At 39.0% G+C, this 27,411-nt stretch overlaps 1 protein-coding gene across 2 annotated transcripts in view; it reads left to right on the forward strand.

Moving 5' to 3' along the window:
- Positions 1–27,411, forward strand: part of CTNNA1 (catenin alpha 1) — a 197,754-nt gene that overhangs the window by 50,815 nt on the left and 119,528 nt on the right. For both annotated transcript variants that reach the window (XM_004381048.3, XM_023735584.1), the window contains exons 4-7: positions 7,353–7,519; positions 8,305–8,424; positions 16,142–16,411; positions 18,822–19,025. In XM_004381048.3, coding sequence (XP_004381105.1) covers positions 7,353–7,519; positions 8,305–8,424; positions 16,142–16,411; positions 18,822–19,025 — 761 coding nt within the window. The remainder of the gene's footprint in view (positions 1–7,352; positions 7,520–8,304; positions 8,425–16,141; positions 16,412–18,821; positions 19,026–27,411) is intronic.

Below are 27,411 nucleotides of genomic sequence, written 5' to 3' on the forward strand. Positions count from 1 at the left end.
CCTTGCTTTTTGTGTTGTTGATTTCCACTTTTATGGCTTTATGGTCAGAAAAGATGCTTTGTAATATTTCGATGTTTTCGATTTTGTTAAGGCTTGCTTTATGGTCTAATATGTGGTCTATTCTGGAGAATGTTTCATGTGCGTTGGAAAAGAAAGTATATTTGGTTGCAGTTGGGTGCAGTGTTCGGTATATGTCTATGAGATCAAGTTGGTTGATAGTAGCATTTAGCTCCTCCGTGTCTTTGTTGAGCTTCTTAATGGATGTTCTGTCCTTCACCGAAAGAGGCGTGTTGAAGTCTCCTACTACTATTGTGGAGCTGTCTCTCTCTTCAGAGCTGTTAGAGTTTGTTTTATGTATTTTGGAGCCCTGTGGTTGGGTGCGTAAATAGTTATTATAGTTATGTCCTCGTGGTGTATTGACCCTTTAATCATTATATAGTGCCCTTCCTTATCCTTTATGGTGGATTTTACTTTAAAGTCTATTTTGTCAGAGATTCATATTGCCACTCCTGCTCTTTTTTGAGTATTGTTTGCTTGATACATTTTTTTCCATCCTCGAGTTTTAGTCTGTTTGTGTCTTTAAGTCTAAGGTGTGTCTCTAGTAGGCAGCATATAGATGGATCATGCTTTTTTATCCAATCTGCCACTCTCCATCTCTTTAGTGGTGCATTAAGTCTGTTTACATTCAGCATAATTATTGATAGGTATGAGTTTAGTGCTGTCATCCTGGTACTTCTTTTTGTGTGTTGTTCATAGTTTCTGTGTTCTCCTCAATTTTCTTGCTGAGTCGTTTTTCTTTCTGTATTTTTTTTCATCTGTTTCTTTGTTGTAGATTTTGTGTTTGCTTGGTCTTTATGTTTTCCTACTTTTTTATTTTGATTTGTAGGATTGTTAGATTCCTTTGTGATTACTTAATATTTAGCCCTATTTTTCTAAGTTTATACCAGTCTTTTATTACTTTATATCGCCTTAACTTCCCCTCCATATAGAAAATCAATGTCTCCATTTTTTAAGTCCCTTTTTTTCTGTTTTAATATTATACTTTTTTACATGTTGATATGTTTACCGATTTTCAATGTTTTAGCTTTGATGTGTTTTCGATTTCCGTATCTGAGTCAATATCTGGTTGCTCTGTCCTGTGTTCTAGTTTTGCATTGTTATCTGGTGTTATTGATTATCTAACCGTAGGACTCCCTTTAGTATTTCTTGTAATTTTGGTTTGGTTTTTGCAAATTTCCTGAACTTCTGTTTATATGGAAATGCTCTTATTTCACCATCATATTTGAGAGACTCTTTTGCTGGATATAATAATTCTTGGCTGACATTTATTTTCCTTCGGGGCTTTAAGTATGTCATCCCATTGCCTTCTCGCCTGCTTGGTTTCTGCTGAGTAGTCCGAGCTTATTCTAATTGACTCTCCTTTGTAGATGACTTTTCTTTTATCCCTGGCTGCTCTTAAAATTCTCTCTTTATCTTTGGTTTCGGCAAGTTTGATTATAATACGTCTTGGTGACTTTCTTTTGGGATTTGCCTTATGTGGGGTTTGATGAGTGTCTTGGATAGATATCTTCTCATCTTTCATGATATCAGGGAAGTTTTCTGTCAACAAATCTTCAATAATTTTTTCTGTATTTTCTGTTATCCCCCCCGTTCTGGTACTCCAATCACTCGTAGCTTATTTCTCTTGATAGAGTCCCACATGACTCTTAGAGTTTCTTCATCCTTTTTAATTCTTTTGTCTGATTTTTCCCCAAATAAGTTGGTGTCAAGAGCTTTATCTTCAGTGTCACTAATTCTAACTTATACTGTCTCAATTCTGCTCCTATGACTTTCTATTGAGTTGTCTAATTCTGAAATTTTATTGTTAATCTTCTGGATTTTTGATAGCTGTCTCTGTATGGATTCTTGCAGAGTATTAAATTTGGCAGTATGTTCTTGAATAACTTTTTTAAGTCCCGCTACTGCTGTGTCTGAGTGTTCCCTGGCTGTTTCTGCATTCTGTCGAATTTCCTTTCTTATTTCTAGAAGCGTTCTGTATATTGATCTTTTGTATTCTGCCTCTGCTAATTCCAAGAAGTTCTCTCTTCCGGAGAGTTTATTGATTCTTTATTTTTAGAGTTTGCTGAAGCCACCATGGACAGCCTGTTTATGTGACTTGGTATTGACTGTTGTCTCTGAGCCATCAATAATTTATTATAATTTTATTTTGTATTTGCTTAGTGAGACCTACCTTATTTTGTTTTGTTTTGATATGCCCCAATAGGCTGCTCATGTGCAGTAGTTTGATTTTTGACACCTTTGGATCTCTAACGTCCTGTCACCAGGTAGTTAGTTCTGTAACTATGTATGTGCACACAGGAGTCTGTTAAATTTTTCTGTATGGGTTCAGCTCGGGTTCTGGCAGTTGGTCACCAAGTGTGTGATGCAGGCTCTCACCCCCAGTCCTAGAGAGGCATGGGTGGTTGGTGCAGGCAGTGGACTGTGGCTGTGGTAGTGGATCACATGCTGAGCCAGGCAGGGGGCTGACAGCTGTCACTGAGAGTCTAAAGGGAAAGCGTGTCCCTATTCTCTAGGGTGAGTAGGTAGGTGACTTTTGCACCCAGAATATGAGCACCACACTCTGTTGGTTGTAAAGACTCGAGGGCACCACTTTTTCTTGGACTCCTGTTGCAGGTGACTAGGCGTTTTAGGTGCTACCACCAGCCCTCGAGCCCCTGCTGCAGATAGATAAAAGTGCCTGCTTAAGGGGCAGGGATGTTTTGTGGGTCACAAATCTGCCAGTTCATAGCTGAAGCAGTTGAAGTTAAACTTCAGATGTTTGCCCTGTTGTACTGTGGCAGTGAGGACTAACGCTGTTGAGATGGGTCCCCACAAGTCTATACAGGGTTGTAAGGCACTCAGAGTCTGCGGACCCCTGATACCTGTGCCCAGCAAAGGAGCTGTTCCATCCCTGTGTTCCTGGCCCAGGGGAGCCGGCAGCTTATTTGTTCCCTCTCCAAGGCTAGGAGAATGGGTCAGGTTGCCTTTTGGGATCTACTTCCGGCCCAGTGGACTTCTGGTGCAGAGCGCAGAGGGAGGAGGTAAAAGAGCGAGAGGTTTTTCCCAAATGGGGTTTTTTTTTTTTTTTAAATCCCCGCGAAAGGGTGCACTCATGTACTTATCTTAGCCTCTTGGGAGCTGCTCTTCACTGGTTCGGGGTGTCCAAGCAGAATCTCTGCTGCCGGGTCTCTCTCGATGTGGAAACTGCTTCCTGAGTGCACGCACTGCACAACTGTTTGCCTGCTTCGCCGCGGACCAGTGTGGCTGAGGAGCTGCAGTTTCGCCGCCGTGGTTGTGGCCCTCCTCACCTCTTCCAAACGGTCTTCGTCTCCCATATCACTCAGATGGATTTCTTAACCTTGCCTTGTTCAGGGCTCGCAGATATTCAATCAAATCACTTGTTTTTGTAGCTCTTTGTTGTAAGAGAGCTATAGGAAGCATCTAACTACTCTGCCATGTTCACCACGCCTCCCACATAATTCTTAGGGTTTCTTGATTTTTTAAAAATTCTTTTATCTTATTTTTCCTCAAATAAGTTGGTGTCAAGTGCTTTATCTTCAGTCTCACTAATTCTGACTTCTCTTGCCTCAATTCTGCTCCTGTGAGTTTCTATTGAATTGTTTAATTCTGAAATTTTATTGTTAATCTTCTGGATTTCTAATTGCTGTTTCTCTGTGGATTCTTGTAGCCTGTTAAATTTGTCACTATGCTCTTGAATAACCTTCTTAAGATCCTCTGTTACTTTGTCTGTGTGTTCCTAGGCTTGTTCTGCATTTTGCATGAATTCGTCCCTGATCTCTTGAAAAGTTCTGTATATTAATGTTTTGTATTCTACCTCCGGTAATTCCAAGAAATTCTCTTCCTCTGGAAAATTTCTTTATTCCTTATTTTGGAAGCCTGCTGAAGTTATGAAGGTCTGCCTCTTTATGTGGTTTGCTTTGACTGTTGTCTCCGAGCCGTCAATAAGTTATTATATTTATTTATGTTTGCTTACTGTGTCCTAGTTTCGTGTTTTGTTTTATTTTGTTTTGATTTGCCAACATAGGCTGCTCATGTGAGCTACTTTAATTATTGGCACCTTTGAAACTCTAATGTACTGTCACCAGGTGGTTAAATCTGTTACTAGGTACATGGGCCCAGGAGTCTGTTTACTTTTCTTGTATGAATTCAGCTCAGATGTCCAGGTAGTTGGTAACCAAGTGTTTGATGCAGGCTCTCACCTACAGTACTAGAGAGGCATGGGTGATTGGTGTAGACACAGGTGTCTGGCTGCAGTAGGGGTTCACGTGCTAAGCAAAGCAGGGGGCTGACAGTTGCCCCTGAGTGTCTTGGAGGAAAGCGTGTCCCTGTTCCCTAGAGCGCATAGGTGGGTAGATTTTGCTGCTGGACTATGAGCACCCAGTGCTGTTGGCTGTAAGGACTTGGGGGCACCACTTATTCTTGGACCCTGTCACAGGTGGCTAGGTGGCGTGGTTGGAGCCACCAGTCCTCAGGCCCCTGATGTGAGTAGGTGAGGACCCTGCCTAATGGGCGGAGTCAGATGTCACAAACCTGCCGCTTCACCATATAGCTGAAAGAGTTGAAGTTAGACTTCAGGTATGTACCCTGTTGTCCTGGGGTAATGAGGGCCTATGCTGATGAAACGGGCCCATACAGTTCTATGCAAGGGTGAAAGGCATTCATAGTTCATGGAGCCCTTATGCCTGTGCTTACGCAAAGGAGCTGTGCCTACCCTGAGTTCCTGGCTTAGGGGAGCTGGCAGATTTTTCTGTTCCTCTTTGTTAATTTGTTCCCTCTCCAAGGCTGGGAGAATGGCTCAGGGTGAGTGATGTGTCCTACTCCTGGCCCAGGAGACTCAGCCATCGCTGAAGCCAATTTGGACTGGGTGCAGAGTGGGGAGGGGGCAGGTAAATGGGAGAGAGTTTTTTTCCCAAAGTGGGTGTTTTTTGATCTGCACTGTAGGTAAGATGTAAGTACTTATCTTTTTTTTTTTTGCCAGTTAAGTGCTGCTTTTCACTGGTTCTGAATGCTTGAGTAGACTCTCTGCCACTGGGTCTCTCCTGAGGTGGAAAACGCCTCCAGAGCGCCACTCTTGCCTCACCACGCATGCAAGCTGATCCGGCCTGGAGGGTGCCGGCTCCTGCCGGGTCAGGTCTGGCAACTCCTTGCTGCCTCCAAACCGTGTCTCTCTCCCCCTGCCACTCAGTCTGATTCCTCAGCTTTTCCTTTGATGTTCAGTGCTCCTAGATTGTCTTTTATAATCGGTTCACTTGTTTTTTCGGGTCTTTGTTGTAAGAGGGACCACAGGAAGGGTCTGAGTACTCCGCCATCTTGGCTCCGCCTCCCTCCTGCCCTTTTTCAAGACTTTAAATGATGCCTTTTCAATGAGCCTACCCTGACTTCTCCTATTTTAAATTGCATCTTATACCCCTACTCTCCCCATTCCTCCTGTCAACCCACTCTCTCCCATTGTACTATTTTCTATCAAACTATATGATTGACTTATTACGTTTATTGTCTTTCTCCTCCACCGAGAATGTAAGTTCCGTGGATCTATGGATTTTTGTCTGGTTAGTTCATCTGTGTCCCAGGTGTGTAGAATAGTGCCTCATTTATAAAAGGTGCTCAGCCAACATTTGTTGAAAGAAGGCATGAATGCTCTTGAAGGTAGCTGTTGAAGAGATGACTACTCACCGTACACAATGAATGAGTGAATGACTGAACTGTGTCTTTTTAAATACCACTAGATATCATTGTTAATGTTGTGTATCCATTTAATGATTGCCGTATATCTGTATCTTTCTAAAGATATAAGGGAAGACTGCATTGCATCCAGGAAAAACTTTTTATTTTTAACTATATAAAATTTTTCATGGTGAGTTATTTCTAACCTGACAAATATGTGTAGCCTACCTTTACTCTTCATGTACTATATAGTATTTCTAAGCCTAATTAATATATGAATCTGAGGGTTAATTTGACTCCCCCCACCCCCAAGCTCATTTCTGTGACTAAAGTTGTTAGCTAGGAGAAATTCGGTAGGTCTGTTCAGAAATAGCTAGATGTCGTGAAAGTGGTTTTTTTTGCATTCATGGAAGAGATGGGAGAGTGAATGACATTTAGGCTTTAACCTCAATTGGATGCACTCGCCCCTGGGAGGGAGTAATTGCTTTTCTAGGAATCCGAAGATAGTCACCATACAAGTGCTCATTACAAGTGGACAAGCCCTAGTTCTCTAGTTGCTTCCATCTATAAGAAGAGAGGGACAGTAGGCACCCTTAACGATTATTAATAGAAGTGAACAACAAAAAGTTTAAGCTGTTTTACAAATTTTCCAGAACATGTTACAAACAAATTTTTAGCATTGTTGAACTCAGGGTTGTATAAGTTGGATATCCCTAATAACTATAGTAAAATCTATTATACATTTTAAGCTTCGTTTTCCTGGTCAGAGATATGTGTTCATTGTAGAAAATGTTTTAATAAGTACAGAATAACCTAGTGATAACTATTATTTGCCTTTGACTTCCAATTTTTTTGCTGTTTTTTTAAACACAGGCCACATACATTCATAGTCTGTCTTTTTTCTGCTTAAGGTTTCATCATAAGCCTTAACATTTTTCATAGAAACGTTAATATTTGTATAATAGTTGTTAGGCTGCGTTGTAATTTACTTACTTAGGTGCTTATTGTGGAGCATTTCAGCTGTTGGTAGGTTTTGCTATGAGAGAAATGAACGAGGGCATTATACATTAGATAGTTTGGATGGTTAATGAAGTGTTGTAGTCCTACATAGGGATTACCACAGCTCATGGATGTAAGAGTAGTTGCATTAGATCCTTTTTTTCTCTCACTCAAATCTTGAATTTTTTTTTTAGGATACATTCTGGAAAAGGGTATTATTAGATCAAAGGGAAGAAGTATTTTTAAGGCTCTTGATACCAAAAACCAAACCAAACCTGTTGCCGTCGAGTCGAATCCAACTCATAGTGACCCTATAGGACAGAGTAGAACTGCCCCATAGAGTTTCCAAGGAGCGCCTGGTGGATTGAACTGCCAGCCTTTGGGTTAGCAGCCATAGCACTTAACCAGTATGCCACCAGGGTTGATACAAAGTGCCAAATCACATTCTGGGTATTGTGCTTTCACCAGCAGTATGAGGGTTCTGTTCTTAGTGACAGCTGTAAAACAAACAAAAATAAAAACCTTTAAATCTTTGAATAAAATACATAAAGTTTGAACTATTTCAATTTTTAAAAATATAGACCAGTTATTCAGGTACCTGCTGAATTTGCGTTTTCACTCTGAAACAGGTGACCTGATGAAGAGTGCTGCGGGAGAGTTTGCGGATGATCCCTGCTCTTCTGTGAAACGTGGCAACATGGTTCGGGCGGCTCGAGCTTTACTTTCTGCTGTTACCCGGCTGCTAATTTTGGCTGACATGGCAGATGTCTACAAATTACTTGTTCAACTGAAAGTTGTAAGTACAGGCCTATGTCTGTAATTTGTTCTATCACTGCGAGGTTGCTGCTGGCTCGACTTAGTTCAGCATTCCTTAGGATTTAGTGGAGTTTTAAACTTAGTTTACCTAAATGAGCTAGGGATGTTTTTGTTTAATTTCCACTTACTCCTCTATTCCAAATGTACGTGATGGTAGCTCCACTGTGAGCCAGTGTTGTTCCTGTTTCTAATAAAGAATTTGTATGAAGGTGTTGTTTTTACTCCTTCCCTTTTTGCAGTAATGTTTAAACATTTCCTTGCACCAGTAGAGTTCCAGAGTTGAAAAATCAAGAATACATTAAATTGTATATTTTTAGTTTGTTGTTATTGGGTGCCATTGAGTTGATTCTAACTGATAAGGACCCCATGTGACAGAGTAGAACTGCCCCATAGGGTTTTCTGGGCTGTAATCTTTACAGAAGCAGACCGCCAGACCTTTATTCTGTGGCACCGCTGGGTTGGTTCAAACCACCAACCTGTTGGTTAGCAGCAGAGCGTTTAACCGTTGCACCACCAGGGCTCCTTAAACTTTTGGATAGAAGTCAATATAATGCTGCCCTCCTGCCGTGCGCCAGTACTTCCTATAATGCTTCCATGTAATAGCTGCTCAAATATTTGAGGGCCATGTAAACTCAAGAGAAAGTTTGGATTGCTGGCTTTCTGAGTAGCTGTGAAAAGAAATAAAAAAAATCTAGAACACCATCTTTTTTATATACAGATTTACAGTTCAGAATTTTTGTTTTTCTTGGGGGGCATATTTTATAGGTGGAGGATGGTATATTGAAACTGAGGAATGCTGGCACTGAACAAGACTTAGGAATACAGTATAAAGCCCTGAAACCTGAAGTGGATAAGCTGAACATTATGGCAGCCAAAAGACAACAGGTACAGTCATGCTTTGGAGGATATATTAAAGACATTTAAATTACTATCTATTGTGAAAAATCCATTTGCCTGTGTTTTCTGAAGATATCATTGCCTCCCTCCACCAATACAGTTTCATGAAAACCTTTTAACTAAGGCATAGCCTTTCAGTATTGTGTTAATAAAACTGTAATTAAGTTGCACTCATGTTATGCTCCTATTTTAATTCGCCTGGTAATTTTACTTTAAGTAGCTTTGTAATTCTAGATGAAGATAATGTCTGGAGAGGTGTTAGGCCTTTGTTAGGTATATTCAAGGATTAACTTGTGTGGGTGGTGAAGTTTAATTCACATTTTAAGAAAAATCTAAACAGGTTAAAACATGTCGGAATTATGTCTATATCAGAAAGTATCCCCCCTCCGCCATGTTTTGTCACTTTTTAAGTATTTCTTATTAATCATTATCAGTAATTTCCATAGTGTTATGAATTAATGTTGTGTGGCACATAGAATTATGTTCTTATTTTTCCAAGCTTGATAGCTTTTTGTTTTTTTTTGCTCCTGGGCTGCTTTGAAACTTTTTCTGTACCCTTCTTGTGGGATGTTTGTTTTCTGCAGGCAAGATGCACATGTAGCCGTACAACTTCGGTAGCCCTGCTCAAGCTTATGCTTTTAGTTCTTATTTTTTAAAAAGCCCTGAAAAGACTAATTCTTTTTTTAATTGTTGCACTTTAAGTGAAAGTTTACAATTCAAGTCAGTCTCTCATACAAAAATTTATACATACATTGTTTTGTGACCTTACTTGCTCTCCCTATACTGTGACAGCACACTCCTCCTTTCCACCCCTGATTTCCCATGTCCATTCAACCAGCTCCTGACCCTCTCTGCTGTCTCATCTTGCCTCTGGACAAGAGCTGCTCATTTAATCTCATGTATCTACTTGAGCTAAGAAGCACACTCTTCACAAGTATCATTTTATGTCCCATGGTCCAGTCTAATCTTTGTCTGAAGATTTGGCCTCGGGAATGGTTTTAGTTTTGGGCTAACAGAGAGCCCGGGGGCCACGTCTTCCAGGGTCCCTCCAGTCTCAATTAAACCATTAAGTCTGGGAAAAAACTAATTCTTATTATTGTTAGCCAGTGTCTATATCAATTAGGATGCTTTGCACTTCAGTTCACAGAAAACCCAAAATACTTTAAACAATGGGGCATTTATTTTCTCACTAACTAGTAGTTTCGCAGTAGGTTGAGTGACTTCAGGGTTGTTAAATTGAGGGACTTTGCGGTGTCACCAAGAATCTGGTTCTTGACATTTTCTATCATTGCTATTCTCAGTGTCCCGTTACTCAGTGGCCGCAGAAGATCTAGGCATGACATTTGCACAGATCAGCATGTCCAGTAGGAAAAAAGAAACTTTCTTCCATGTTTCTCTTTGTAAGTTGACAGTCTAGAAGCTCCTAGCAGACATTTCCTAAATCTGAATTGTGTAACATGCCCATTCCCCAACAGTCATTGGCAAGAGGAAAGGAGTTGCTATCCCTGACTCAGAGTAATCAAGATCCACCTTCTGCTCCGGGATAGGGGTAGCCTTCCTGAAGACAGGAACACCCAAGAAGAGCTCTGACAGGCAGGAGGAAAATGGGGATAGGGTGGGCGTGGGGAGTGGGTTTGTGTAGGCAGCCAACAGTGCCATTTTTATTAAGGGAAGATGATTGTCAGTACTGTAAATGTCTAATATATGACAGCATCAGCTTTGGAGACTTTTTAGTAACTTTCATTCAGTTGTATTTACCTCAGAGTAAAACCTCTACCCTACAGGGTTGAGGAGATTAAATTAAATAATGTATGTAAAGTGTTAAATATGGTATCTGGCACAAAGTAGTCCCTCAGCAGTGGGTGATCAGTGAATAACAGCTATTCCTCATGTTTCAAGCCATAGTATTAACTCCATGTTGCTCGTAAGATGTGATCAAACTGACTCTGAACATTTAAGATCCTGGTTTTAACGTTTCCAGTACACTCAATAGTATAGTTTGATTTGGTGTACTGCTTGAGGAATTTAGTTAGTGTAGGCTCGATGTGCTTTTATCATTTATTCTTTTGTTGACTTATCTCTTTACCACATAAATCACAGGTAGCTTTTTTCTTTTTGTTGGTTGATCGATCCTAAGAACAACTTGTTGAATAGTCTGATAATTGTATAAATATGACAAGCTAGCCAATTTATGTTCATGATTTATTTTACTCACTGTTCTTGATATAAATTTTCATTTGAATAAGTGAAATAAATGTTAGTTATATTTAAAAACAAAGTTTGGTGAATAGTACTGTCTTAAAAAGCCAGTCTGATACTGATTTTTGAAGTAAAGTAAGAACATTTAGATTGCCACTTTATATTATGTATATATTATGTCTCTTTGCAAAATGGTAGAATAAGTAAATAGATGATGTTCTTGAGGTAAAACATACTAACAGTCCAGAATCTTGTATGCTACTGGAGAAACTTAATGGAAAGTAATACTGGCTGAGTTTTAATTCCATGTGCCATGAGTCCCAAGAAGAGTTCCTTGTACATAATTCCTGGCGTGTTAAAAAAAGTGGTAGTGAATGTCAAACATTACTGAAATGTCACAAAATTTCTGAACTTACTATGTACCTGTTGGTTAATGTTCTGTTTACCCCTCCATATCTGCTTTCCACCCTTGTTCACCCTGCTCTGCCCCAGGAAGCTGACCTGTGGCTTGTATCCATGGGCTCCTTTGCCCTGTGGACTTGGCCAGTGGAAGTACCAGCAGGAGACAGAGGATGAAGGAGAGTGAGGCTGGGGTTGTAATTGCCCTGACTCCTTCCCTGCTGCTTGCCCTGGGTGGCTAAAATTCACCTTCTCCCTCTGTTCTAGTAACTGCTGCCTCTTACCCCTTCAGGTCTAAGTGTCCTAAACACTAACCAGCCTTGTGATTTCCTTGTATCTTGCCTGCACCTTTGTAACATAGTCCCCAAACCATCTTTGAGTTACCCAATTTGCTTTTATTATTTTCTGTTGGGATCCTGAGTGATACATGTTCCTATTTTAAAGTTTTTCTTGGATTTGTATTATGCCATAGTCATTGTAGTTTTCCTTGGGCCTAATTCTTTAATCTTTAGCCTTAACCTCCTACAAGAGAAACCAATGAGTAGACTGGCTGTAGGCTTCTGTATGCTTCTTTTTCACAAAATGGCCTTTCATAGGGCATGGGCCTTGTTGTGTATTCCTATAAGTTAATGCTTCTTTTGGGAATTAAGCTTCCCACTTATTTCATCCTAAGGGCCTAGCCTGGTGGAAACTTGATTCTTCCTTTGAGTACTGACAACAGGCCTCCTTCAGCAACTGGTCATATTTTTCATACTGTGTGTTTTCCGGCAGAATTCCTCCACTGCTATGTGTTTAGCCCCTGGGCTGTTTTCACCTTTGATATTTCTTCATTACCCATGGTATGTAGTAATTTACCTCCTCAGTGACCCTTCATCTTTGCAGGCAGCTCTGGTTCAGAAAAGGGAGTAGTTCCTAAACAGCAGTATTTGGCTGTGACGTGTGTACTGGCTTCCTTAGCCTTCTTATCATTTGAGCACCCAGCCACCCACTGAGGAAATGCTAAATCTTATAAGGTCAGCAGGCTGTCTGGAATTTACCTATTTGTTCTTAAGGATTTTCAGGGATATGGTGTGGTGGTTGTGGTGACGTTGCTGATGATAATGGATAGCTCTAATAAGGTGTTTACTAGGTGCCAAACACTCTCATAAGCCGTTTATAAACATAAACTTACTTAATCTTCGCAAAAGAGTATAAGGTCGATATAATACTTAGTCACATATTAATTTTTATAGCTGAAGAAACTGCAACACTAAGAGGTTAAGTAATTTGTGCAAGGCCATCATCTAGAAATTGGTGGAGCCAGGATTTGAATCTAGACTGTCTGGCTCCAGATGACAGGGATATTGTCTTTTTTTTTTTAAAATTACACCTTTTATCTCCAGTGCTGAGGACATTACCTGGACCTAGTAGTGTTCAATAATTATTTGTTTAATGAATGAGTGAAAAAATCATCTTGCCTGTAATGGGACTCTAAGTACTATCCTAATCTGTTAATCTGTCTTAAAAGAGGTGCAGCCAGAATGCTCCTTAGAAGCAAGGATGGCGAGACTACATCTCACATACTTTGGACATATTATCAGGAGGAATCAGTCCGTGGAGAAGGACATCATGCTTAGTAAAGTGCTTAGTCATGCTTAGTCAGTGAAAAAGAGGAAGACCCTCAATGAGATGCATTGACACAGCGGCTGCAACAATGGGCTTAAGCATAGCAGCAGCTGTGAGGATGGCACAGGACTGGGCAGTATTTCTGTTGTGCATAGGGTCGCTATGAGTCTGAACTAACTCAATGGCACCTAACAACAACAACAATCCTAATCTGTTCCTTCTTTCTTGGGCTAGAGTATTATTTGCTGACTAGAAGTGTTGAATTTCCATTAGGCTCTTCTTTGGCTGTAAGGGTAAAAGTGATGGCAGAGGTAAGGATGAGTTGGCATCAACCCTGGTTTTTGTGAGGAGGACCACCTCTGCCTCACATTGTCAACTCTGGCTCCCCAACATACTAAAGATGGAATGCTCTGATGTTTATAATCCACCCACCCAGGTACATAGAGCTTGTTGAGATATTTGGTGAGAACTTGATCCTTATTTCTTAGCTACTCTGTGAACTCTGGCTTCCATGATTATTTTTCTGAAAACCTGAACAGAGCCATTGGCAACGGTACTGTCAGTGTTTTATTTGTAAGTATTCTGGACTACATGGGTTGTTTGTCCATGGACTGTTTCTTTAAGTATAGTTGTTTGAATCCAAGAGAAGACATTTGATCAAATTTAGCTAAGGCTACAGTTTTATATTGTTAAGGAAATGAGAGAAGACTTTCAATTTAATTTTCAGCTCTTGGGTAGAAATAGTGTTATAGATTGCTCAGAAGTTAGCCTTTATTTCTTGGTCACTGCTTGGGATGGATAGTTTAAATTATATTGAATTCCTTACTTCCTCTTTATGCTTTTTGTTTGGCTGTCCTTGAGTTTGTCTGAACCATAATTAGATTGGTGAGGTTGGGAATTGACCCAATGGGCTCTAATTTCATAAATTATTTATTATGTTGCTTAATAGCTCACTTTTTGCAGTAATCTGGATTACTTATCAGTACTGTGTTGGTTGTTAGGTACCGTCCAGTCAATTTCAACTCATAGTGACCCCATGTGACAAAGTAGAACGGCCCCATGGGGTAATCTTTACGGAAGCAGATTGCCAGGTCTTTCTCTTGTGGAGCTGTTGGGTGGGTTCAAACTGCCAACTTTTTGGTTAGCAGCCCAGCTTTTAATCATTGTGCCACCAGTGCTCCTTCTTATCAGCACTGTTTATCTTGAAAAGAATACTTTTGACTGATAACTATTCTTATTACAGTAAATAGTGCTGCATTGTGATAGTGTCCATTTTCCTGTCTGTACTTAACGAAATCTGGTTTCCTCCTGCTAAGGCAAAAACAATTCTAAAGAGAGAAAGAACACTTCAGCAGTTAGGACAAATGATATTTAGTTGTTATTTTCATCACAGGTTAAAATATATCCACTATACTTGACACATCTGTGGTAAGGCAGGACATCTAGAAAATGCCACACAGAACATGTTCACCGGCTGTTTAGCCTAATGGTTAATTCCAGCCCTTTGTCATAGCTTGAGTCTATAAATCCATAGGATCCTGTTTCTGAATATTTAACCAAATGTGGTCTTTGGAAAGGTAGACGTTTATCATACCAGGCCTGACTGTGGCTTTAGGAAAGTAAACTGTTGATTAATTCTGGCACTTATTAACTTTAGGTGAATGTGAGTGTCTTTGGTAACCTCTATAAGATGCTGAACTCATGTATGTTACAGATACTTAGAAGGAATGCCAAAGCTGATTACAAAGCATTTTATAAAACAGGACAATATACATGCTTAAAGGCAATAGCCTCCCTAGGAGACTTAAATTACAGTCCCTGGGATTGTGGTAAGGGCAAGACATTTAGAAAACGCCACACAGAACACGTGCACCAGATGTTGAAGTTTAATGGTTAGCCTCAGCCTCTTGTCGTAGAAATTACTTGAATCTTGAAATGATTGCTGATTTTCTAAATCCACAGGGTCCTGTTTCTGAATGTTTAGCCTAATGTACTGAGCTACAGGGCATTTGGAAGGCTGTGAGCTATTAGATGCAAATTCAGATGCCAAACGAGAAAAGAATTCTAGGAGGAAAAGTAAGCTGTCATATTATACAAAGATTGAATAAAGATGCAAACCTAAGATATATACTGAGGTGAAGTTTCAGAAAAAGGAAGCCAGTTTGGTGTCTCTAATGCTTAATTAGGAGCTCATCTAGAAAGATGAGCCATTAAATGGCTAAATCAGACTTTTAATTGGGTAATTGACTTTGGCCTTTCTATGTTAGTCAATTTTGTGTTACTGTTTATACATGTAATACTCATTTTTAAACCTCTAGGATTCAGTTGGTGATACTGACATTGAAATTCTATGATCACATGTAAAATGGAGTTGGAACAGATCTGGTGTTCAGTTAGGGTTATTGCCTATATTCCTTCTCTGTGATGCTGGTCCACATATACTAAAGACTTTTTTTTTTCCTTCTTCTTCTGAGTACTTTGAATAACAATGGGATACCAGAAATACCCCATTCCAGTCTTTCTTATTGTTGGTAATGCAAGTTTGTCACTTAGCATTTCTTACCCTGCCTAGTGTTCTGCTAAGGAGATGCCAGTAGTGGAAACAATGCTAGGAACCTCAAGTCTTCTTAACTGGATTATAGTTATGAAATAAAGCAAATTGAAAAAGGACAGTGTCATTCAAGACCATGACTATACAGAGTGTTAAAGTGAAATACCTTATGGATTGAAATCATGGAGCACATGGGCCTCAGCTTTATGCCTGAATGACCTGTTTTTGATTAGTGAACTGTTCGATTTTACTGTGTGAAGAAAGTATGGTTCTGTGTCCTAAGGTCGACTTTAGGGTGGGAGGAGACTAAGGGGAAGTTGTGCACTTGTGAGACTAGGCTGCCACGTCCTTACCTGGTCAGTTTGCATAGTTCATATACACTTGTGGTATCGCATCCCAGCTTTGACAAAACTCTTAATGAATTTATATGACAATAAAAAAGAAATCCTTATAATAAATCATACTTTCTTTAAATGTGTCTCTAAGTGATCTTTCTATTTTGGTTGGGATAGGTCCATATGTCTTTATGTAACAGTAATCAAGATGCTAGGCAGTTTTATGTTTTGCCTTTTATTTAGTGCCTTATTTAATAATGTGCTAGGTGCTTTACATGCATTATCCCATTTAATCCTCTAATCAAGTATATGACGGGTATTATTAATTGCTCCTGTTTTGCAGAAGGAGAAACTGAGTACAGAGTTTTAAATAAGATCGCATTAGCTAGGAAGAAGTAGAGTCAGAGACTTAATTCTAGGTCTGTCTGATTTCGAAGTTTAGACTCTTACCTACTAAGCCATACTGTCTCCCTTGTAATTAACTTTCAAGCTAGACTGTTAATGAAAATATTGTGTCTGTTAGTAGAAATTCTGACTTGTCAGCATTTACTAACAAATTTTTATATGACTAGAACCCATGTAAAGACTGTTCCAATTCCTTGTTTCACTGTTGTAGGAACTGAAAGATGTGGGCCATCGTGATCAGATGGCTGCAGCCAGAGGAATCCTGCAGAAAAATGTTCCGATCCTCTATACTGCGTCCCAGGCATGCCTACAGCACCCTGATGTTGCAGCCTATAAGGCCAACAGGGACCTGATATACAAGCAGCTGCAGCAGGCGGTCACAGGCATTTCCAACGCTGCCCAGGCCACTGCGTCAGATGATGCCTCCCAGCATCAGGGCAGTGGTGGAGGAGAACTGGCTTATGCGCTCAATAACTTTGATGTAAGTTATACTTGGGAAGAAACTTCAGGCTCTTGACTACCCCCCAAAGGATGACAGGCTCTTATGGAAACGTGATCAAGGCTTCCGATGAAAGCTCAATTTCCACTTAGGTTTGCTATCTAAGTGGAAAGAAATTGTTACTTGATCTTGACTTGACCTAAAGCATTCATCTTTTCTGTTTTTTATTTTTGTTTGAGTTAAAAATTCTGGATTCTTCTGTATAACCTGTGTTTCCCATAAGTTCATTCATTATTGAGGATGTGAATTTGGTTCATTTCAACCAAGATTTTGACCTCCTGGCAGTTATAGGGCTATGAGAGATACAAAGGTGATGTAGACCTAGGCTCTGCCTTCCAGGGGCTCATAGTCTAGTAGGAGATGTAGACATGTCATAAGTGACTGCAACAGAAGTGCCGACATTGTAATCTTACTTGTCTGTCTAGATATACCTATCTCCTCAATGACTAAATTGGAATAATGGACAAAAATTTAATCAAGTGGGAGCAAATTTGGGATTAAAATACTTTCTTAGCATAGTGCCATATAATTACCTTTTGTAATAGTTGTGCGAGATCACTGTCGTGTGTACAACTCTAATCTTAATTTTTTTAAATGTATTTTGTTTTTGATTCCTAACCACAATGCCTTATGGCTTGCAGTAGGTGACAGCAACTTAAGATGTTTTTTGAAGTTATATATATGTATATATATATATACGGGTACTTTTTTTTTTTAAATTAAAGTAAGAGAAAATTGTCTTCCAGGTGACCAGCATCTTTTCATAAGTAAAAAGGATGCTTTGAGGTATAGAATCAATATAGTGGAGTACATTTTGTTTTTAATTTTTTCTTGCTTTTACCTTTTCTTTCTTTGTCTCACCCCTTTTCTTTGATTTGAGTAACTGATCCTTGCTGATATGCATAGCTGATTTAAAACTTTTCATAAATTGTAAAGACAGTGTTAAGTCTAAAGACCATGGTATTAGAACTGAATTTTTACCCTGGAACGTTAAACATTAAATAACTTTATAGCAGACACTTATGATGCATCTTAAAATTTACTGACACTGTTGCTTTTCAAAGCTCAAATTTGGTGGTATTAAGAACTTAACTCTTTTAAGACAACAAGGATAATATTTGCCCTCAGCTGAGTAATTTGTATTAATCTCTTAGAGCCACAGTTTCTTCGTTCGTAAAATGAGCGAGTTGGGCTAAGTGATCTCAGGTCCATTGCTCAACGACTTTATTAAATTTCTGTGACCCATTCACCCCTTACTTTTGTTGGCTGCAAGCATCGTATATGCAGTTTTGACCAGATAAATCCTGTAATAACCTCAACTGGTAAGAAAAATAACCAGCTAAAATGTAAGTTAATAATGAACTCAAGATATTGCATGTTCAATTTTAAAACTGAAGTTTATTTGGAAGGAAAGGAAGAAATGTATATTTATCGGAAAAGGGTAAGCTTTTGGTAGGAAAAAAAATTGACATTTAAGTTGAAATCAATAGGAACATAGTCCCTATAAAGAAAAATTATAAGGCAGAATATTTGCACAAACATTTACCAGGTGAGTATAAATTGTATCAAGTAGAGAAGCTGGAGGGAGGCCAATAGTTGCTGTCCTGGGGGTGTTGATGTTTGACCTGTACCTACAGCTTGCTTGTGACCACACCTCACTGGTCACTGGTAAAGCTGTATTTAATGGAGTCAGGGAAGTGAAAGGGAAAAAAGGGAATACAGAGGAAGGATTTATTTGTTTTAGGGCAGATATGCCTTACAGAGTGGTTTTATTGGGGAGGATGGATATCTTTTACAGAATACCTGCAGATCTTTTAGGAAAGAAAATCTTTTAGACCTATCAGGATAAATTTGAGACCAAAAGTTGTTTATCAGATTTGATGAGATGTATGAGGTGAGAATAGATTGAATTTCATTATAAATCCATTCCTTTCTGAAATTTTGAGGTCAGGCCAATGTTTTGTTTTTATTTTCCTGGTGAAACAGTTCTGCTGATGTAATATAGCATATATACTGTACACATCAAAAGAAAAAGAGAGATAACTTGTTTTTCTTGTAATTCTCATTTGATAACTGTACAGGCTTACCTGTAGATACTCACATTAAGTAGTTTGAACATGATTTTTATGCTGACATATTTGTATTTGCATTTTGGTATCACACCTTACCCAGGCCTGTTGTGCTGAATAGTATTGCTTCTAGTACCTTCTTTGAGAAGTGACCTGTCAGAGACCAACTTATATGGGATGACTCGTCATCTTCCGAAAAGTATAACTTTCTTTCATGCATTGGAATTTTTGTGTTAAATCTTTATATCAACACTTTCCTCACTTTCTTGAACAATGGAGGAAACAACAATTAGCACTAACATTCAGTAATGCTTCCTCCGCAGAAACAAATCATTGTGGACCCCTTGAGCTTCAGCGAAGAGCGCTTTAGGCCTTCCCTTGAGGAACGCCTGGAAAGCATCATTAGTGGAGCTGCCCTGATGGCAGACTCGTCCTGCACACGTGATGACCGGCGTGAGCGAATTGTGGCAGAGTGCAACGCAGTCCGCCAGGCCCTGCAAGACCTGCTCTCTGAGTACATGGGCAATGTGAGTGTCAGAATTTTTCTTTGAAGTCAGATATCTATGTCTGAGGGGTTTTCCATAACAGATGTTGGATCTGAGATGTTTTAACTATAAATGTCAAAAATGTCCTTGGCTCCTTGACTTTTTTGGGTGGGCAGATTCTTTAAGGAATGGATAAATGGCCTTCTGGGTGACTATTTCCTCCCCAGCATTTTATTTTGAAAAATTTTAAACTTTAAAAATCATATAATGTAATCTATGTACCCTTTATCTAGATTCACCAGTAGATACATGTGCATGTGTGTGTGTATAATTGTGTGTATACATGTATACACACACACAAACTTCTCCCTTTTTTCTCTGAAACTTTTGAAAGTAAGTTGCAAATATTGTGATACTTTACTTCTAAATATTTCAGCATGCGTCTCTTGAAGATAAAGACCTATACAACTAAAATTCCATTATCACATCTAGGTGGACATCTAATTTTGGACAAAGGAGAATGCTGAAGACCCATCTCTTTAATATTTATAGTTTATGAAATATTTGTTATGAACCACACAAAACATCATGAGAGTAGGTAATTGCCAAGTAGAATTGGGTTAGGCAAGCTGGATAGTGGGGTTTTTTTTTTTTTTTGTTTTAATTTTTAAGCTTGAAGTTGATACCTGACTTTTTTTGTTTTAGAAAATAATTGTTGATTTTTCTCTATTGTCAGTGTCTTACTTTTCCCTTCCCTTATACTTCCTCCTCTTTAATTCTGATTATTTAGTGCTAATTTAGAGTCACTGTAGACCTTGTGGAGCCCTGGTGGCATAGTGGTTAAGAGTTCAGCTGCTAACCAGAAGGCTGCCAGTTTGAATCCACTAGCTGCTCCTTGGAAACCCAATGGGGCAGTTCTTTTCTGTCCTGTAGGGTCGCTATGAGTCAGAATCGACTCGACGGCAGTGGGTTTTATTTTATAGACCTTGTAGGGAGCCATGATGGTGCAGTGGTTAAGTGCTGGCTGCTAACCGAAATGTCAGCAGTTTGAACCCACCAGCTCTTCCGCGGGAGAAAGGTGTGACATTCTGCTTCCATAAAGATTTCAGCCTCCGAAACCTTATGGGGGCAGTTCTACTCTGTCCTATAGGGTCGCTATGAGTTGGAATTGACTCGATGGCAACGGGGTTTTATAGACTTTGTAGTCAATATTTTACTGTGGCAAAGAAGGAATAAATTAAATTACAGTTGTATAAAATCATTTTCAGGGGAAGAAGGACAACATGAATTACTTGTTGTCGCTGATATTTTTGGCCTATATAACCTTTTTCAGAAAAAAGATTTTGATCCTTCCTCATTTGGTCATTTGCCATATATCTTATTTGTTCACTTATATGCAGATATAAGTGAACATATAATGGTGTGTTATGAAGGAATTCCTAGGGTGAAGATGAATCCCTTCCTGTGTTTGTCTTGTTTCTACCATATTGTGAAATTAGTGAAGCATATTAAATTTTTTCAAATCATTGCCGTGTTTTGATTGTAGGCAGCGTACCTCAGAAGAATGAGAGCACAGCCTTAGTTAAATCAAATGGAAAAAGCAGTTAGCTGATAAGACACAGTTAAAATGTGAGATGCATTTAAAAATCCATATCGAAGCTTGAAAATCAGAAGATAATAAAAAATGGCTAAGTTGAACAATGGCTCACAATGTTGAAATCATAAGTAAGGAAATAGAGGACCCATGGTTTAGGAGGAGCCTTGGTGGTGCAGTGGTTAAGTTGTTCGACTGCTAACTGAAAATGTGGTTTGAACTCTCCAGCTGCTCCATGGGAGAAAGGCATGGCAGTCTACTTCTGTAAAGATTACAGCCTTGGAAACCCTATGGGGCAGTTCTACACTGTCCTATAGGGCCACTATGAGTCGGAGCAACTCAGTGGCAGCGGGTGTGGTTTTTGGTTTTTTTAATCATATGTAGTGCTGGAGTGGTACTTAATGTCTAAAGTAGTTATGAGATGGGGAGGAGTGTGTGGTAAATCTGTTCTGACTGCTCCATACTAAGAGTTTCCTAACTGATCTACGAGGTATCCCTTGAGCCCTTGGGTTGGTCAGACCCCCAGGCCAGCCATTCCTGGTCATGAATTACCTACTGGTTACTCCCAAGAGTGTCATACAAATAGTGCTTTTTGTTTGTGCCATGATATAAGAAAAGGTGAGAAGCAATCGTTTATATTGAAGGCATGGAGACCATAAGAGCATGCTTAAATTAAGTTCATTTAATTTTGTAAGTAAAAACTAGACCAATGCTTGATTTTTGGCTGAAATTTAAGAATTGTAATAGGTGAGAATCAGAAATATGTTTTGGGAGATGGATATGTTTCTCTTTATGATAAAAATCTTTAGCTTCATTTTATTTTAACAGTGAGCTGGCTAGGTCCTGTCAAAAAGTGATGAAGTGAAGATAAAGGTGGAGGAAAGTGGAGCAACACTTGAAGAAAGCTTAGAATGATAAAAGGGTCTGTAGGAAGCAGAAGCAACTGGGAACAGATTTCTGGTTATTTATGAAGTAGTCAAAAACATTTAGAACCTCTTGTGACAATCAGACGTTAACCAGCAATGTCTGCCTGTCATTTGGTTCGTATTGAGTATGTGCCATATGTAAAGCAGTGTGCTTGCTGGGCACTATGTAAGAGGAATGGAGTACTGATGACTCCCTTCTGGAATAGACAGGTCTGTACAGGACATTAAATGGGAGTGTCATTAATAAATGTAACTAAAATGCCATGGGAATTACAAGGAGAATGAAATTATTTCTAACTGGGAAATCCTACAAGACTTTATGGCAGATTTATTTAGTTCTTTTGGTTGAGCTCTATCTTAATTTTTAAAAAATGGTTCACTTAAAGTTTTAAAATGAATGATATATTAGACAAGTATTTGTGGCAGTATGTGGAGAATTGAGACAACCTGGGTATATTAAAACTGGTTTACTATACGGAACTTTGGAGACAGAGCGGTGAAGTCCAGAAGTGCTCATATATGTTCACTTTTTCTATTTCCTGGATTCTCTTGTCATGTCACTGTTTTTATAGATACACAGTCTGAAAATCTTGTCATAATTTCTGGGTCTTCTCTCTTCATCTTATGTTGACAGTTATTAAGTTCCATTGGTTTTTCCTTTTAGGCAGTGATTCTTAACTTTGGATGCACATCAGAATCTCTTGGCAACTGATTCAGAGCAATGAAGTAAAAATGTTTGGTTTGAGATCCAGTTGTCAGTATATTTCAAAGCTCCCCAGGTGATTCTGGTGTGCAGTTAAGGTTGAGAGCCTGCTCTGTTTCCACTGCCATTGCCTTATTCCAGGCTCTCTCTCTCTCTTTTCCAGTCTGTTTTGCCTACTCAGGCTGACTGAGCTTATGCCCTTGGTAAGACATTGTTCATTTTGTTCTTGAAATTTCCTTGCCACCTGTTTAAACTTAACCTCTCTTCCTTCAGGAGCGCTTGTGGCACAGTGGTTAAGCGCTCAGCTGCTGAGCAAAATGTCGGTGGTTTGAACCCACCAGCTGCTCCGTGGGAGAAAGATATGGCAGTTTGTTTCCGTAAAGATTATAGCCTTGGAAACCCCATGGGACAGTTTTACTCTGTCTCACAGGTCACTGTGAGCTGGAATTGATTTGACAGAAATGAGTTTTTTGCTCTTCGTTCAAGGCCTACATTTTTTCTCATCTCTTTGCTGACGGCTATTTTAAACTGCACTATCCTACATTATTTCTTTGGTGCTTGAAGTTTTGCACTTAATTGTATACTTCCTTAAATTGTTGCTTTGTTTCCTTTATCCACGTCTTTTCTGCCACAAGGTATTAAGCTTTTGGAGATGGGAATTATTTAAAATATTCTTTGAGGATCTAGTTTAATGCTAGAAGAGGTATTCAGTAAGTGCTTGCTTCATGAATGCTGGCTGACTTGAGAGAATGAATAAAATGAATAATTTTGGATATTCATGGCACTAGAGATTATTGATGTTAGCTACCATCAATTCGACTCCCACGCGTGATGACCTTATATACAAAAGAACGAAACCTTGCCTTTGGTCCTGCGTCATCCTCACAATTGCCAGCATGTTTGAGACCATCATTGTGGCTATTGTGCCAGCCCATCTCACTGAGGATCTCCCATGCCTTCTTTGGCCCTTTACTTCACCAAACATGATTTCCTCCTTTAGTGGTGGATCCCTCCTGATGACTTAGTCTGGAAGTTCAGCTGAAACTTGTCCAACATGGGTGACCCTGCTGGTATTTGAAATACCAGTGGCATAGCTTCCATCATCATAGCAACACTCAAGCCACCACAGTACAACAAACTGACAGATGGGTGGTGGGCACTAGGGATACATTAGTGATAAAAACCAGATCCTTGCCCATATGGGTCTTATATTCTAGAAGGAACAAAGGGGAAAATGCTGCAGGCAGTTTTGTTTACTTCCTGAAGGTCTTTCAATATACAGATGAAATTTATAGAAAAAATCAAACCAAGTACTCTGAAATAAGGAATGAGTGAAAGTAATATCTTAGAGTGGAGTTAAATTTAATTCATCAGGTGAGGGCCAAATTCCCTTTTAAAGGCTCCAAGGGTCAAAAGACCAGCAGCCTTAATGCTCCTGCTTATATTGTGGTCTGAAGAGTTAGTCTTGGCTCAATAGCTAGCTTTCTATACAAGGCTCTAAAGGATATTGATGTAAAAGTAATGCATTTGACCCTTACTTACTTAACATAATGGAAGCGCCTCAGATACATGACAGTAGAGTATTGTGACCATTCAGTGGATCCTGGCAGTTCCACAAATGACTTCTACCTTCCCTTGAAATGAAATGTGGTTATTGTGGTGAAGTTTAATTTGTTCCTGCTGTATCAGCCTAAGGTTGCTCTGCCTTTGAGGGTTCTAGAGAAAGGAAAAGACCTTGAATTGGTGTCATAATCTTAAAATGTTTAAAAGTGAATGAATTAAAATTAAAATGTAATTTAATTTGAAAGAAGTTATTGCAATTTTTGTTTTATTTTTTGAACTTTTTTTGTTGTTTAGGTGAACGTTTACAGAGCACGTTAGCTTCCTATTCGATAATTTCTACACAGCTTGTTTCGTGACATTGGTTGCAAACCCCTGAATGTGTCAGGATTCTCCTGCCTTGTTTATTATGTTTTATAATAGAAAGTCATGCATCTGCAATGAACCACTACCACTATTTTTTTTATTTTAAATTTTTTATTGTGCCTTAGGTGAAAGTTTAGAGAGCAAATTAGTTTTCCATTAGACAGTTAGTATACAAAGTGTTCCCTGACCTTAGTTTCATTCCCCACAATGTATCAGCACTCTCCCCATTTCTGTCCTACATCTCACTTCCTTTCACCCTGGTTTTCTACCCCTTCCTGCCTTCTCGTCTTTGCTTTTGGGCAAATGTTGTCCCCCTACCCCGTTTTTTAAAATTTCATTGTGTGTGAAAGTTTATAGCGTAAATTAGTTTCTCATTAAAAAATTTATACACAAATTGTTTTATGACATTGGTTGTAATCCCTGCAATATATCAGCACTCTTCCCCTTTCTACCCCAGGTTCCTTGTGTCCATTCGTTCAGTTTTCCTGTCCCTTGCTGCCTTCTCATCTTGCCTTTGGGCAAGAGTTGCCCATTTGGTCTCATGTACTTTATTGAACTAAGAAGCATGTTTCTCACGCGTGTTACCGTTTGTTTTATAGGACTGTCTAATCTTTGGCTGAAAAGTGGGCTTCAAGAGTGGCTTCAGTTCTGAGTTAGCAGAGTGTCTGGGGGCCATATTCTCAGGGATTCTTCCAGTCTTTTTCAGACCAGTAAGTCTGGTCTTTAAATGTTGCCTTTTTGATGTCATATAATGATTGTTCTAAGGAGCATGTTCCTCTCGGGTGTTACTGTTTATCCTTTGGACCTGTTTATGATTTGGTTAAAAGGTGATCTCTGGGAATGGCTTTAATTCCAGTTCTGAAGGGTATCTTAGGGCTGTCATCTCGGGGTTCCTCCAGTCTCTGTCAGACCAGTAAATCTGGTCTTTTTTTTTGAGAATTTGATTTTTTGGTTCTGTTATTTTTCTCTGGCTCTGTCCGGTGCCCTCTGTTGTGATCCCAGTCAGAGTGATTGGTAGTGGTAGCCGGGCACCATCTAGTTCTTCTGGTCTCAGGGTTGCATAGGCTGTATTGTTAATGTGGTCTATTAATCTTTCATACTAATTGCTCCCTTGGATCTTTGATTTTTTAAAAATTCTCCTTTGCTCTGGATGTAGGAGACCGATAGTTGTATCTCAGATGGCTGCTCTGAAGCTTTTAAGACCCCAGACACTACTAACCAAAGAAGGATATAGAACTTTGCCTTTATGAACTATGTTGTGTCTGTTGACATAGATGTTCTTTGAGTCTATGGCCCTTTGCCATCAAGCCTGGGAGCTTCGTCTTGCGAGGTTTTTGATTATGACTAAGAAGTTGCCCTGACTGTGGTCCTTGTGTGCTCAATTGTCTATATTAATATTTAGGCAACACCTACAGTTATACGTGTAGAAATATCCACTACCAAACCTATATCAGCAAGTGGGAGTGTTCCCTTATATCCTCCCTCACCTCTGTATCCATTCATAATTTAGTGTTTGTTGATATTATGGTTGTAGGATATAGTATTTACCTTTGTTGTCCTTTGTTCTTGTGTTCCTCTCAGTGTCCTCCCATGCCTTGGTCGTGTTTTGCTGACTGCCTCCGTATTGTGGATAGCCTTTCCCTTTAGCAGTATTAACACTTGTCTTCTGTTTGGTAACAACCCTCCATCCCTGAAACCATCAAGAAAGTTGTTGTTTTTTCTCTCGTGTGTAAACCTTTTCTTGTTTCTTTCAAATAGTGGTCTCATACAATATTTATCCTTTTGTGATTGACTTATTTCACTTAGCATAGTGTCCTCCAAATTCACCCATGTTGTGAGATGTTTCACGGATTTGTCATTATTCTTTAGCATTGCGTGGTGTTCCATTCTGTGTACGTATCACAATTTGCTTAATCTATTCATATGTTGATGGTCACTTAGGTTGTTTCCATCTTTTTGCTGTTGTGAATAATGCTGCAGTGAACGTGGGTGTGCATATGTCTATTCGTGTCATGGGTCTTATTTCATTAGGGTATATAATAGGAGTGGGATTGCTGTGTCGTATGGTATTTCTCTTTTCTTTTTAAAGAAGTGCCATACGGTTTTCCAAAGTGGTTGTACTATTTTACATTCCTACCAGAAGTGTAAAAGAGTTCCAGTCTCACCATGACCTCTCCAACATTTGTTATTTCTGGGGTTTTTGATTAGTGCCAGTAATGACGGGGTGAAATGTTATTGTAGTTTTGATTTGCATCTCTTTAATGGCTGATGATCGCAAGCATTTCTTCATGTGTTTGTTAGTCGTCTGAATGTCTTCTTTGGTGAAGTATCTGGTCATATCCTTTGCCAATTTTTTAATTCGATTGTTTGTCTTTTGGTTGTTGAGGTGTTGAAATTTTATATAAATTTTAGAGATTAGACCTTTGTTGGCTATGTCGTAGCCAAAAACTTTTTCCCAGTCAATAGGTTCTCTTTTTATTCGTTTGGAGAAGTCTTTTGTGAGCATAAGTGTTTAATTTTTAGGAGGTCCCGTTTATCTAGTTCATCTTCTGCTCTTTGTGCCTTTTTAGTTATGTTTGTTATTCTGTTTATGCCATATATCACTATTAACATTTGCAGATATTTATTTCCATTTTTTTCTCTTCTGTTTTCTATGCAGTTTTTCTTTGTTGTTGTTGTTGTTCACTTTTTAAATATAGTTTTAACCATCTTAATGCTGTTTGCATATAAGCCTAAAATATTCATGTAACTAGGATTCAGACTTAGGTGAAGAGGTTGAAACAAACTATTAAGTTAATGGGTTAAAATTTCTGTTTCTTTTTTTTTTTTTTTTATTGTACTTATAGGTGAAGGTTTACTGAACAGTTTGTCATTACACAGTCTGTACGCATACTGTTTTATGACATTGGTTAACAACCATGTCAACGCTCTCCCTTCTCGACCTTGGAGGACCTTTTTTCTTTTTTGGTGAAAATATACATAGCCAGAGATACACAAAAATTTCTACATGTACACTTCAGAGACATTGATTACATTCTTCCAGTTGTGTTGCTATTCTCACTATCCTTTTCCAAATTATTCCATCACCGTTATCTTCAACTCACTGCCTCCTAGGCTTCCCATCAAACCTTTTGAGTTGCCGTTTTCAATTTGATCTCACATAGATAATTCTTTTTTTTTTTTTTTTGTACCTTCGATGAAGGTTTGCAGAACAAATAGTTTCTCATTAAACAGTCAGTACACATATTGTTTTATGACATTGGTTAACAACCCCATGAC

This window comes from Trichechus manatus, unplaced genomic scaffold (assembly GCF_000243295.1).
Source record: "Trichechus manatus latirostris isolate Lorelei unplaced genomic scaffold, TriManLat1.0 scaffold00080, whole genome shotgun sequence".
NCBI classification, from domain to species: Eukaryota; Metazoa; Chordata; class Mammalia; order Sirenia; family Trichechidae; genus Trichechus; species Trichechus manatus.